Source organism: Scyliorhinus canicula, chromosome 14 (assembly GCF_902713615.1).
Source record: "Scyliorhinus canicula chromosome 14, sScyCan1.1, whole genome shotgun sequence".
In the NCBI taxonomy this organism is placed as follows: Eukaryota; Metazoa; Chordata; class Chondrichthyes; order Carcharhiniformes; family Scyliorhinidae; genus Scyliorhinus; species Scyliorhinus canicula.
The window spans coordinates 64980921-64994652 of NC_052159.1; the positions used below are offsets into that span (position 1 = coordinate 64980921).

Consider the following 13732-nt stretch of genomic DNA (forward strand, 5'->3'; position numbering starts at 1 on the left):
CTGGGTCAGGGGTGTATAACGCATTGGGGAACATCATTTTCGCTCCAATCATCGCAGGAATCCTGTTGGAGTTCCGTCTCTGACCATACTGTCCTTCAAAAATATTGAGTATTCATATCTGATGCAGAGTCTTCCACCTAATGCAAACCTGGGTCCTCGTCCTTGTAGTTGTGTTCTCTGGATCATGGGTAGTAGGCAAGGGGGACGAGGAACTAATTCCTCTGGTGGAGCTACCTTTGGTGCAGGTTTCCTGCCTTTGAGATGGTCCATATGCTTGCGTACAGTCCATCCTCTGGTTTTGACTGTAAAGGAGACTGGTTCTGTCTTCTTCACTATGGTCCCCGATATCCACCTGCTGTGTCTCCTGACTTGAACCCTCTGCCCTGCTTCTGGAGGTCTTGTTCCTTCTCCACCATTCCACCAAGGTTTGGAAATGTTAAGCTTAAACGGGTTCAGAACCATCGGCCAATCAGTAACTCTGCCAGCGCTAATCCGGTCGTAACATGCAGCGTGGTCCAATAATTAAATTAGAAATGTGTCAGTTTCGTTTCAACTGACCCAGTGTTTTGGTTTTTTTTCATTCCCCTCTTAAAGGTTTGTGTTGCCCGTTCAGCCAGACCGTTCGAAGAAAGGTGATGTGAGGCAATTCTAAAATGCTTCACTCTAAATTCCTCACTTATGAAGGGGGTGCCATTATCGGAGACAAGCACCTCTGGGATACCATGAATGCTGAATGATTGGTGTAGCTTCACGATAGTGGCTTGCAAAGTAGTAGAAAACTTCCAGTATTCATTCATCCACATTGAGTGGGCATCGATCAACAGCAGAAAAATTGACCCCAGAAAAGTCCCAGCGATATCTGCGTGTAAACACACACCGGGGTGCCTCGGCCACTCGGCTGTTGGCGGGAGCTTTTGTTATCCTTAGCATGCCGCACACAACAGTAATATTACCATCGAGCCCCGGCCACCATATGTAGCTCCTGGCGAGCATGATCATTTTGGAAATTCCCGGGTGGCCACTGTGTAAGTCTTGCAAAATGTTTTTTGACCTTTCCTCGGGGCTACCATGTGGATTCCCCACAGGAGAATGGCATCTTCCATACTAAGTTCCTGTTGCTTTGTTGCAGATGTTCACAGTTCTTCTGCCGTTTCCCCTGAAGTCCCCCATGTCGGACGACTTGGTGCAATTTTGCCAATATTGCCTTTTGAGTCCATACACGAGTTTGTGAGGTTGTGACAGGCAACATGCAATAAAATTAAGTGGCAACACAACTTCATCCGCCACTGGCGAGGGGTGTATAGGCAGTGGGAGTTAGCTAAGGGTATCTGCGTGTGCAATCTATGCACCTGGGCGATACTCGAAAGTATATTCATACATTGCCAACAGCAATGCCCATCACTGGATCCTAACCAAAGCAATCAGCGGTATCAATTTGTCTTCTTTGAAAACGGCTTGTGGTCCATGATTATTGTAATGATGTCCATAGACGTACTAGTGAAACGCTTTGACTGCAAAAATCATGGCCAGTCCATCCTTTACAATTTGGGCGTAACGGCACTCTGCATAAGCCAAGGTTCTTGATCCTTAGGCTATCGGCAGCTTTGTCCCATCGTCCCACTAATGGAACAACACTGACCCAATGCCATATGGGGAGGTATCGCATGTACACATCAGTGGTTTTGACGGGTGATAGTGCGGCAGTAGCCAGCAAGATAATAGCTGATGCTTTACTTCGACAAATGTTTGTTCTTGTGACGCCTTCCTTGCCCATTTCTGGTGCTTCTTTAAGAGCACAAGTAGAGGCCCGTAAGGTTGCCGATTGCGGAATAAATTTTCCATACAGTTAACAAACCCTAGGATTGGCCTTAGCTCTATCACATTGTCTGACGTTGGTGCCTGCTTGATGGCTTAGACTTTCTCTTCTACCGGATTCAACCCATCTTTAGGCAACAGGGTATTCCATGTGTATGACTTCCCTTACCTACAGGACGTGCTTGCCTCTTTTCAGGCGGACACCTACTTCCGGGAATCGGCAGTGAACTTCTTCTAGGTTGTCTAGGTGTTTCTTCTCGGAGGGTCCTAGAATCAACACATCATTTTCTAGTTGCTGCACAAGAGGATAGTCTTACCTGGCTTCAGCACTGGGGGCACTGATGCTGCCCATTCTGCAATTGGGTTGGGCAAATAATCCCCAAGTTCTCTAACTGGCTCAGCTTGTCATCCACTTTTGACAGCAGGGGACACCCAACATGGTCGCCAACTGTGGGTAGACCACATGGTGCACCCCTGCACTCTGGGGTTTCCCTTTGTTTAGGGACCCTCCAAAGTGGCTCCTTGCGGCGCCATTTTGACTCCTCAGTCTGCACCTTACCTGCTGAAGCCAATCTGAAAACCAACTCTTTTTTCCCCATCCTGTTCCTTTTGTGTTCCCCTTTCCCCATCTCCCCCTATGCATTTCCCCTCCCCCGTCCCCCACCGCCCAGGCGTTCCCTCCCTGCCGGGTCCCCCTTGCTGTCCGTCTTCCCATGCTAGCCATCCCTGCTAGTGTGGAGGCTCCCCTAACGTATGCCCAGTGACTGCCCATTCCTCTGTCTGTACCCTCACCAGCATTTCCCTGTCTTCGCTCTTTCCTGTGACCCGGTCTTTCTGATCAGAGCGAGGCCCGCGCAAACAAATTCACTGTCCAATGAGTCTCTGGTTCTTTTGCCATACTTCTCTGCTTGGCCTTCATTATTGTCTCACCTGCCCCTTGTCCAGGCCGTTGGTTTGCACAAATTTGTTTTCCTCCGCAGGGATGTTGACATAGTGTTCTTGTTCTGGTACTGATCCAGAGCCTGACTGGGAATAGCATATCAAATCGCACCCCGTTCTTGTACAGGACTGACTTTGCCTGGTTAAACTCAACCTTGCGTTTTGCCAGATCTGCTCCAATATCCTTAAAATTTAGATTTTGTATCCTTCCCAAATGCTCAACTTAGTCTGTTTTGCCAGCCGCAAGATCCTCTCACAATCCTGATATCGGTGCAGCTTCGCAATGATTATCCGCGGCAACTCCCAGCCTTGGGTTTCAACCTGAGCAACCTGTGTCGAGCTCGGGGGGGGGGGGGGGGGGGGGGGGACTGACTCTTCCGACTAGGTTGCCCAGCATTTGGGCTACGTAGCCCGTCGAGTCTCTGCCTTAAATACCTTCTGGCAGGCCCAAGATCCGAATGTTCTGTTTATGGGATCTATTCTCTTGGTCCACGATTTTCCCCTTTAAGTTCCCTTGGGCCGCCACCAACCTTTTCACTTCTGCTTCCAGGTCGCCAATCCTGTCCTCTGGTCCGTCAAGGCCTTCCCCAGGTCGAGGATTGTCCTCTCCTGTGCATCCACTTCCTTCCCCAGTCTGTTGATCGTCGTTTACATGGTGACCATCACGTCAGTCGCTGCCACCTTGACCGCCACCTGGATTTGCGGGGAGGGGGCTGGTGGCTGATGGTCAAGGCACTGGTTTCCCTCTCTCCAGGGTAACCGAGATGACGTCGCCTCGTGGATTCACCATCTCGTCTGCATGCTGCTCGTGGCTGCTTCTACCACTCCTGCCGTCCCTTCGACCCTTTGAGCTCCCATTCGCTGGCATTATTGTGTGGTTGCTTTCTTTTCAGCATTGAGGTAAATGTGCCTAGAATTTTCAGGCAGAATTCGCCGAAAAGTGCCTATTTGATTCTGGTCTGGAGGAGAGCCAGCACATCACCATCACCAAATACGAATAGTCGTATTTAATATTCACATGGAATTTAAAACTAGTTTTCCCAGCAGGCAACGAGCATTGGTGCTGGCTGTCTCAAAGTAATACCAGGGACTACAAGCAGACATTAGGTCCAAAGAATATCACCTGCTTCAGACCTGGTAAAGGACATCTTGTTTGTGATTTAACAACATGATGTCCAGTGTGATTTGTGCATACATCAATGACAATTTTGTCCCCAAACGTTTATCAACCCAATTTTGCGACCAGTACATTACATGTGTTATAATCCCAGGCTCGATCCCCAATTTTGTTAGAGTCCTGGATGATAAGGTTCCCAAATGTTGTTATAATCTGCTTGGGGACCAGTAACTATTTTTGTTATAGTTGACAAAATTTAAAATCCCAGTTACTTACTAAGAGAATAATGCCACAAGATTCCATGATTTTCGACAAACAAAAGATGTAATGCTTTACAAGAGTCAACAAAGCAGTCAATACCATCTACTTTATATTCTAACAAACAAAACTACATGAGGTAAATATGAATTAACAGGCAACCTGCGAACAAATACACTGTAAGCTGCATTCCAATAGCAGATACAATTAAGATAGGACCCATGAATTCCTTAGCAACACACCCATACATTAGTCATCACTGTGAGCCCCAACAAATCTTTAAAACTCTCTCTTCCTCACAAGGGATTTCAGCTCCTCTCTTTCGAGGATCTATGCTCAGATCTCCCTCACAGCAGCTCTTATTCTGACTACGCCAAAAACTGATCACCTCCCAGTTCCTCAATTTCTTCCCTCAAGTGGTTAGCACTGCTGCCTCACAATTCCAGGGACCTCGGTTCAATTCCAGCCTCAGGTGACTGTGTAGACTTTGTACTTTCTCTCCGTGTCTGCTTGGCTTTCCTCAGAGTGCTCCCGTTTTCTCTCACAGTCTAAAGATGTGCAGGTTAAGTGGGTTGGCCATGCTAAATTGCCCCTTAGTGTCCAAAAGTTTAGGTGGGGTTACTGGGTTACGGGGGATAAAGTGGAGGCGTAGGCTTAAGTAGGGTGCAGACTTGATGGCCGAATAGCCTCCTTCTGCATTGTAAATTCTATGATTCTATGAATTATGTGTCCCACTGGAATCACAAGGGTGCACCACAGCATCTAATCAATAGACATAGACATAGAACAGTACAGCACAGAACAGGCCCTTCAGCCCTCGATGTTGTGCCGAGCAATGATCACCCTACTTAAACCCACGTAACCCGTATACCCGTAACCCAACAATCCCCCCATTAACCTTACACTACGGGCAATTTAGCATGGCCAATCCACCTAACCCGCACATCTTTGGACTGTGGGAGGAAACCCACATCCCAGCTTCTCTGAGTTGAACACCACTGCCCCGGGTTTCCCTGACCCCAACTATCAACTGCACTGACCAAACCGAGTGACCTATAATCATATTCAGTGTGTTAAATCATGTCTGTCCTGCCCGTTTTTGATTAGGTGACCTAATTTATAAAATGGTCTCCAAAACCTCTCTTGGTAAGTTAGATGTCCTCATTCACACATAAATTAGATTTGTGACTGGTGTCCCTGTTCACACCCATCACTGTGACCTGTACCCCCTGATTAACTGGCCCTCATTGCACACAAGGCACCAACTCCACTGGCTTCTGTCAATTTATTGCACCTTACTAGGGAAAATACCTGCCTATTTTAAAGGTTTGTTGCATTTTACGCTCTTTCCTTAAGATTTGACGTTACATAACTTGATCAAATTGGTTACTCCAAGAGTGAACAGTCTTCGGTCATAATTCATTTCAGTTTGTAGCTGCCAATGACTGGAACAAGGTTCAATTAAAGTTGAGGGCAACTCACTTTATTACCATGGATACGTTTCGCCAAAGGGTTATGCGCCTTTGACTTATACTTGTGCTTGTGAACCTGTCAATTCTCTTTCACTGCTAATTTGTATCTTATTGTTTTTAATGTTTAATTGAATTGTATTGTGCAATTTCTGTTGTCTCGGCATTAGCTTCTTGGTCAGGTCGTTATTGTAAATGAGAATTGGTTCTCAATTGACTTATCTGGCTAAATAAAGGTTAAATAAAGAAAGAAATAAAAAAAACTTCCTGGGCTTCGCTGAGCCCCAATTCTCAGCTGCCCTGAGCTAATGTTGCTCCTGGTCTTCCCTAAGCTCAAATACTTAGCAGCATGGAGCTACAAATGAGTTCCAGGACTTTTGTGAGCCCCATTTCCCACAGCAGCATAGAGCTAATAGCAGCACTTCAGTTGCATGCGGCCCACTATCCTCTCTGCCTCCTACTGACTCCGTAATGTATGCTCGTTTTTTCGCCATATCCTGGTCCCAGTGTCGTTGCTTTTCCACCATCTTTCATGTATGTCTCTCTCTATGCTTGTACCAATGTCAGTCCTTATCTCGAGGGCAACAAGCTATGTAAGCACCAGGAATAGAAAATGCTCTCGCTATTGACCCCACTCCACCATCTGCATTTACACCAAAGTCCTTGGCAAGCTAGAATTTGGAGTCCTCGGCCTCCTTCCTGAAAACCCATGAACCCAACAATATAGAATCCCTCACACAAGTGATAAATAAATATTACTAGCTTGAAATTCAGCATTGTTTAATCTTTTCTATTTATATTATATTTAAGTGGCAATTATTTTCATACACAAACATACGAAATAGAAGCAGAAGTCAGCCATTCAGCCCCTCGAACCTGTCCATCATTGAAGAGTGGCAGGGTGGCACAGTGGTTAGCATAGCTGCCTCACAGTCCCGGGGACCTGGGTTTAATTCCGATCTTCGTGACTGTGTAGAGTTTGCACGTTCTCCCCGTGTCTGCGTGGGTTTCCTTCGGGTGCTCCGGTTTCCTCCCAGTTCAAAGACGTGCTGGTTAGGTGGATTGGTCATGCTAAATTGCCCCTTAGGACTGGAGTTGCGAGATGACAAGGATCGGTCGGGGAGTGACCTAGGTAGTATGTTCTTTCGCACAGTCGATGCAGACCCCATGGGCCTAATGGTCTCTTTCTACACTGTAGGAATTCTATGGTTCTATGAATAATAAGATCATGACTGATCTGTTTGTGTTTCGAATTTCACATTCCCTTCTGTTGTATTACGTGATTGTAATTCGTCGTTACTCTTTTGCTTACTTCCAGAATGGTCTGATGGTTGTAGTTCAATGAAACTATCAGTCTTCAATTTAAGCAAATAACGTTTAATGAATAACGAACATAAATATCAATGAGTGCATTCACTCTTCTACAACTATAACTGATGATAAAGTAAATCAGAAGAAGTATTAATAATGTTTAACTTCACGTGCCAACTAAGCCATATCTGTCTAACATTCTGCTATCTAGTCACTCCTGATACGAAGAGACGGGAAGATCCTCTGAGTTCAGTTTATATACATGGATCTGGTGCTGCCATCTAGTGGTTGTTTAGCACTATGATATAGTTGTTAACCCTTTACATACCAGCAGATATACAGATCACTACACCATCTATCCCGACAACCTTTGATTTCCTTGCGTAACAAGGATACATATACTTCCGTCTTTAAAATACTCAATGACCCTGCCTCCATCACTTTCTGAGGCAGGGAGTTCCAAAATTGCACAACCATCTAAGAGAAAACATTTCTCCTCATCTCCATCTTAAACGGGTGACTTTAAAACAATGTCCCCTCGTTTTGGACTCACCAACAAGCAGTTCAAGAAGATTGTTCACCACTACCTTTGAACGGGCAATTAGGGATGAGCAATAAATGCCTAACCAGCAATGCGCACATCACAAGAAGGACTTTTTAAAAAAGGAAACATTCTTCCCACTTCCATTTTGTCAAGGTCATCAAGTTCTTAAATCCTTCAAACAAGTCATCCCTTCCTTTTCTAATCTCCAGTGGAAAGTCTATCTAACATTTCCTCATAAAATTATCCGCTCATTCCAGGTATCAATTCAGAAAACTGCCTCAGAACCACCTTTAAAGGGGCAGCACGGTGGCACAGTGATTAGCATTACTGCCTACGGCGCTGAGGACCCGGGTTCAAATCCTGACCCTGGATCACTGTCCGTGTGGAGTTTGCACATTCTCCCCGTGTCTGCGTGGGTTTCACCCCCACAACCCAAAGATGTGCAGGCTAGGTGGATTGGCCACGCTAAATTGCCCCTTACTTGGAAAAAATAATTGGGTACTCTAAATTTATAGAAAGAAAAAAAAAAAAAAAAAAAGAACCACCTTTAATGCATTTACATCTTTCCTTAAAGAAGGAGACCAAAAATGCACACAGTATTTGAGATGTGGCCTCACCAATGCCCTGTGTAACTGAAACATTACATCCTTACTTTTATGGTCAGTTCCTCTCGTAGTAAAGAATCGCATTCGGTTAACAATCCATAAAACAATCAGTACAGCACATAAGTTACTAATACAACTAGCAGAATATTCTGCATGCATTCTATCATTATTCAAATTTGCAGGCAGGCTCAGAGTAGAATTCTTCAATTTTTTAAGTAGATACTTTATTAGATAATGTTGCAAAGTTGTTCAGTAAAGAAAGGAAGAAGTAAATTTGTGTATTTTTTTCAACCAAGAAATTCAACTCGAAAAGCATAGGCTATCAATGACCAAACACTGACACCACTGCAAAAAGACAAAAGAAAAAGTTTTGTTTCTACTGTGGTGACCTTTTGACCCAGAGGCAGCACATGAAGGAAATTTGGAAATTTCTTTAAAATGCCTGTGGAATCTATAATTGATTTTAATAATGTTTGAAATGAACTTTCAAGAAATTGCATTAATTATAAAATGATCAATTGTAATCTTCTTGGATAGTAAGAAATACTGGTCTATATGACCTGGCACCCTTCACCTGGATGTAGAGCCAAAAGGAAAGAATTTACGCCCAAGAGCCGTGTGGCTAGACACAAAGAGCTCCAGATACAAAAGGACGGCTACAAGCAGAAGAGCTGGAAGGTAAAGTTACAAAGGCATATATAAATAGAAAGCAGACAGAGACAGAAGGAAGATGACAGCAAATTCCTGGAGGGGTAGAAGCAATTCATTCTCAGAAAGTGGTTCGTTTTTCTGTTTGGCTGCAAAGAAAACAGGAGCTCATGGAGCCAATGTGTGAGCTAGCTAAAAATGTCTAAAACTTCTAAAGTTGTGTGAACAATTCAGAGATCTGAAGGGCTGTTTTTTTCCCCCCAGACTTGACCAAACCGTATACTGGGATGTTACTGGTTGATTGGTTGAAAAGGAACTCTGGAAAGCGACAGCATATTGTTATCCAAAGGAGAGAGAGTTTGTAGAAATGTGTCTTGTTATTGATAATCGTAGTCACAAAACTCAAAGGTGAAAACTGTCATCAAATAGGACTCCTGACCTACTCTGTGAATAAAGAACAGTATATTGCAGAATTATGTAGCTACGTGGTGCCAAATATCTGCGGAGAGTGGTGCAAATTGTTGCATTTGCACAAAATGTATCTTTGCTGTACCAATAATTTAATATGAAGTTTATTTTTTTATTTGCTTGTTAATTCATGTGTAATTTATCTTGGTTCTGATTTGTGTTCAAGTAAATGCTACTAAAAGTGGAGCGCTGTTGGTAATTTTTTCACTTTGGGAGTCATTCAGTAAATTTAGTTATTTTGGTTTATGGTTTCCCCACAAGGATCATAATCAACCTAAATTAACAAAAGCACAAAGAGATGTGAAGCCATTAAATAATCAACAAATTGAAAGAGTTTTTGCTCGCGTGAAACAATATTAGAACTGCTGCTAAAAGCAAAAGATAGAGGACAAGAGAACTCCATAATATTAATGTTGGTCACTTGAATTCCATAACATTAATGTTGGTCACTTGGTAAGCAATATCAGACATAATTAGGAAACATAATTGGATTGAGTTTGGGGCTACTGTCATGGGAATGTCCCTTTAAGAAAGGTTTTTGTCTTATCAGATGGCTTCGGTGATGTCAGTTTGTGGGTGGAGCTGAGCTGTGGCTGAGGTTTATTTTACTTTCACTTTAAGATTTGACTGCTGTGAACTACAGACAGAGAAAATAAATGTTTTGGCCTGTCTCTCTCTACTTTCATTTTAAATATCTGTTCCAGTAAAAATAACCTTGGTGGTGGTTTTTGAGATATAATTGCTTTCTGAAAGGAATTTGAATCTGCTGATTGAAATCCGGATCAGAATCACAGGGACCAAGACCAGTCTTAGTCAAGTGAGAATACAGTATGTTGGGCCACGCCTTTGAAAAGGGGTTTTTGGTTTATGGGATTTTGTTTTTGAATTGGAAGAGTTAAGGGAGAATTAATTTATGTATCATGCATAGATTACTGTAGCTGGGTGGTGTCCTTATGTTTGTAATTGATAAAAATTCTTGCTGTGTGTTTATATAAATTGGAACTAAGTTCTTAGAATAATGCTTGTTTGTCTGGGAAGGCTGTTGAATCACACCTGAAGGGAAGGCTCTTGTGGTCATCCTAGCCAAATTCAACGTAAAGGTTGTAGGTCAGGTGAACTTCATAATATACTTTGGAGTTTCTAACCCCTGACCCATAACATTATCCAAGGGAGACCAAATTGAAAGTAAATTCAAAATTTGTTATTGAAAGTTTAACTTTTGCTTTGTTAATGAAGTTGTTTGATTGTGATGTGCCAACATTCCAAAAGGTGCAGTGACATTCATTTAATATGCTTAAATGTCAGATTTACATTTTCTGTAATCATTTAAAAACACTTCACAACAATAAACACCACTGCTGGCATGTATCTGTATATATCAGTGAATACGACACAAGCTTTCAAAATTATTTATGCATATTTCATAGTAATATCATGCCTTATAATTAAAATAAGTTATAAATATGTACCATGTTTTTACTTACTTGTTTTAAATCATTTTTGAACTGTTTGATCTCATAACTCCTCGAAATCTTTGGCGTAAACAACGTTGCTCCATGCATGTGACTGACCACACAGGTGGCTGTCCTACGACCTACACCACTTTGTCCTGCTAGGAGCAGCGAACCTCCAGGACAACTCAGCACTCTGTCTATTCTTGCCATGTATTCCAAAACCTCATGGAATAGTAAAATGTCCAGCTCTCTATTGTCTCTCCCATACTGAACAATTCCCTATTAGAAACAAATAGAAGGGCAAAACTGTAAAATAACCTAGGGCACAATGGAAGTCCATGTGTTGTACAATATACAGCAGGTGAATAAGATAATATATGAGTGAAAGTTACAAAGATCGCTATTAAATAAAAACACATCAATAACAAAACTGTGTTTAAGGTGTTGAAGGGGTTAAATAGTTTTTTTCTTTAATCTACATAATCTAAATAATGTCACATATATCTAAGTGAAATGGGGCCTCATGGATAAAATAAATGATATGGTGGAACTTGCCAAGGCTACAAAGAGATAGTGAATGAGTTCCTCAAAGGTTTATTTTGAAACTGCAGGTATTGACTATGATCATACACATAAAAAATGCAAGGATCCATGATGGCATTAACTCAGGAGATAAGACAAAGACAATGAAAGAAGGAGATCAGCATGATGGACAGGTAACTTATCCTCTGCAGAAAAATAAAGATTGGAAAACATTGGCTGCTGAAATCACTCCCATAGGATGGGAAGAATGGTAAAGTAAATAAAATATCAGAATTGTAGAATAATACAATCACAGAAGTGTTAAATTGCAGGAGGAAGCTATTAAGGCCATCAAATCTGGGTAGGCGCTCTAACCAATTTAGCTAATCCCACTTCCCACTCTCTCTTCAGAAACCTGCATTTTTCCCATTGACGTGCTTATCCAATTTTCTTTTCAAGGCCACAAATGAACCTGCTTTTATCACCCTTTCAGACAGTGTATTCCGGATCATAACAATTTGGTGCAAGAGGAAGTTTTTCCACAGGGAACCCTAAGCTCTTTTGCCAATCACCTTAAGTATGTGATCTCTGTTCTTGAACCCACATGACTGAACGGGGCCTTAGGTATATTATATAAGTATTTGAAGGAAGCTCTCTTAAATAGTCCCAATCTAAGTTTCTCCACAGCAATTATTAAGATTTTGCTGTTTAGTGAGACAATAAAGGGTTACTTCTGAGATGGTGTGCAGCCTTCAGGTCCATTCTAAGTTTGTAAATATTATTCAATGACAAACTAACAAATTAACTTTGTGGAAAAATTCTACAAAGTGCGATGATCCATGTCCTTTGGGGGAAAACACCTTTATTTTATGTTAGGGTGTTGCTCCAGTTAAGAACTATGGTCCTCCAGAAGTTGATTACTGTTAGAATATTAGAACCAGGGGAGTTCTAACCTGACATGGCTACTCTTAAAATGAGAGCACTGCATGTGTTGAATGAGCAATAAGATAAGCCAATACAGAAGTGCGAAAAAAATTGAATAAAAAGTTACTCCATCTTCCAGCAGATTGCTAAGAGAACATAATCATTGAGCAGAATCTTACCACATTTTTTCAAAGTGCCGGTTCTGGTGAGAAAACCAGGGAGAATCCCACTGGCACCAATACTAAGAAAACTCACCATATATCCAACCTCTTTAACAAAATATATTTTTACCATGTGATTTACGCTGTGTCCATGGTGGTTTGCTTCTGATACGCTCGCCACAGGGAAACTTGATCATGGGGCACTTCTTTTAAATGCCTCCAATCAGGGAGATGGCTGCGAGGAAGACAGCACCACGTTTTACAAAGGGGGCCCTCGCCAAACTTCTCAATGGGGTCAAGCAGAGGGAGAAAACCCTCTTCTCACGATCGGGCAGATGTCCATCCAGCATCATGACCGATCCCAACTGGAGACGAAGGCTGTGATTGTTACTGCCAGCTCACTCCAAACGAAAACGGGGCTCCAGTGTCGTTAGAAGGTGAATGCCCTCCTTCATGCAGCCAATGTAACATGGCCCTCACACATCCATGGTGATCTCACTCACACCTATCTTGCAGGTTTAAAACCCCTTTCATGTGCCCCCCCCCCCCCACTGCTCCCAGTAGCTCCGGTGCCTCTCAAATGCTAGCACCCACTGACCTCCTTTCATGCCATATTTCATCCCACCTGGCATAAGAACATAAGAACTAGGAGCAGGAGTAGGCCATCTGGCCCCTCGAACCTGCTCCGCCATTCAATGTGATCATGGCTGATCGTTTGTGGACTCAGCTCCACTTTCCGGCCCGGACACCATAACTCTTAATCCCTTTATTCTACAAAAAACGATCTATCTTTACCTTAAAAACATTTAATGAAGGAGCCTCAACTGCTTCACTGGGCAAGGAATTCCATAGATTCACAACCCTTTGGGTGAAGAAGTTCCTCCTAAACTCAGTCCTAAATCTACTTCCTCTTATTTTGAGGCTATGTCCCCTAGTTCTGCTTTCACCCGCCAGTGGAAACAACCTGCCCGCATCTATCCTATCTATTCCCTTCATATTTTTAAATGTTTCTAGAAGATCCCCCCTCATCCTTCTAAATTCCAAAGAGTACAGTCCCAGTCTACTCAACCTCTCTTCATAATCCAACCCCTTCAGCTCTGGGATTAACCTAGTGAATCTCCTCTGCACACCCTCCAGTGCCAGTATGTCATTTCTCAAGTAAGTAGACCAAAACTGAACACAATACTCCAGGTGTGGCCTCACTAACACCTTATACAATTGCAACATAACCTCCCTAGTCTTAAACTCCATCCCTCTAGCAATGAAGGACAAAATTCCATTTGCCTTCTTAATCACCTGTTGCACCTGTAAACCAACTTTCTGTGACTCATGCACTAGCACACCCAGGTCTCTCTGCACAGCGGCATGCTTTAATATTTTATGGTTTAAATAATAATCCCGTTTGCTGTTATTCCTACAAAAATGGATAACCTCACATTTGTCAACATTGTATTCCATCTGCCAGACCCGAGCCCATTCACTGAACCTATCCAAATC

General features: G+C 42.8%; 1 protein-coding gene across 2 annotated transcripts in view; it reads right to left on the reverse strand.

The window, feature by feature from the left end:
- LOC119977114 (cytoplasmic dynein 2 heavy chain 1) overlaps window positions 1-13732 on the reverse strand; it is a 734352-nt gene that overhangs the window by 472174 nt on the left and 248446 nt on the right. For both annotated transcript variants that reach the window (XM_038817726.1, XM_038817724.1), the window contains exon 49: window positions 10659-10907. In XM_038817726.1, coding sequence (XP_038673654.1) covers window positions 10659-10907 — 249 coding nt within the window. The remainder of the gene's footprint in view (window positions 1-10658; window positions 10908-13732) is intronic.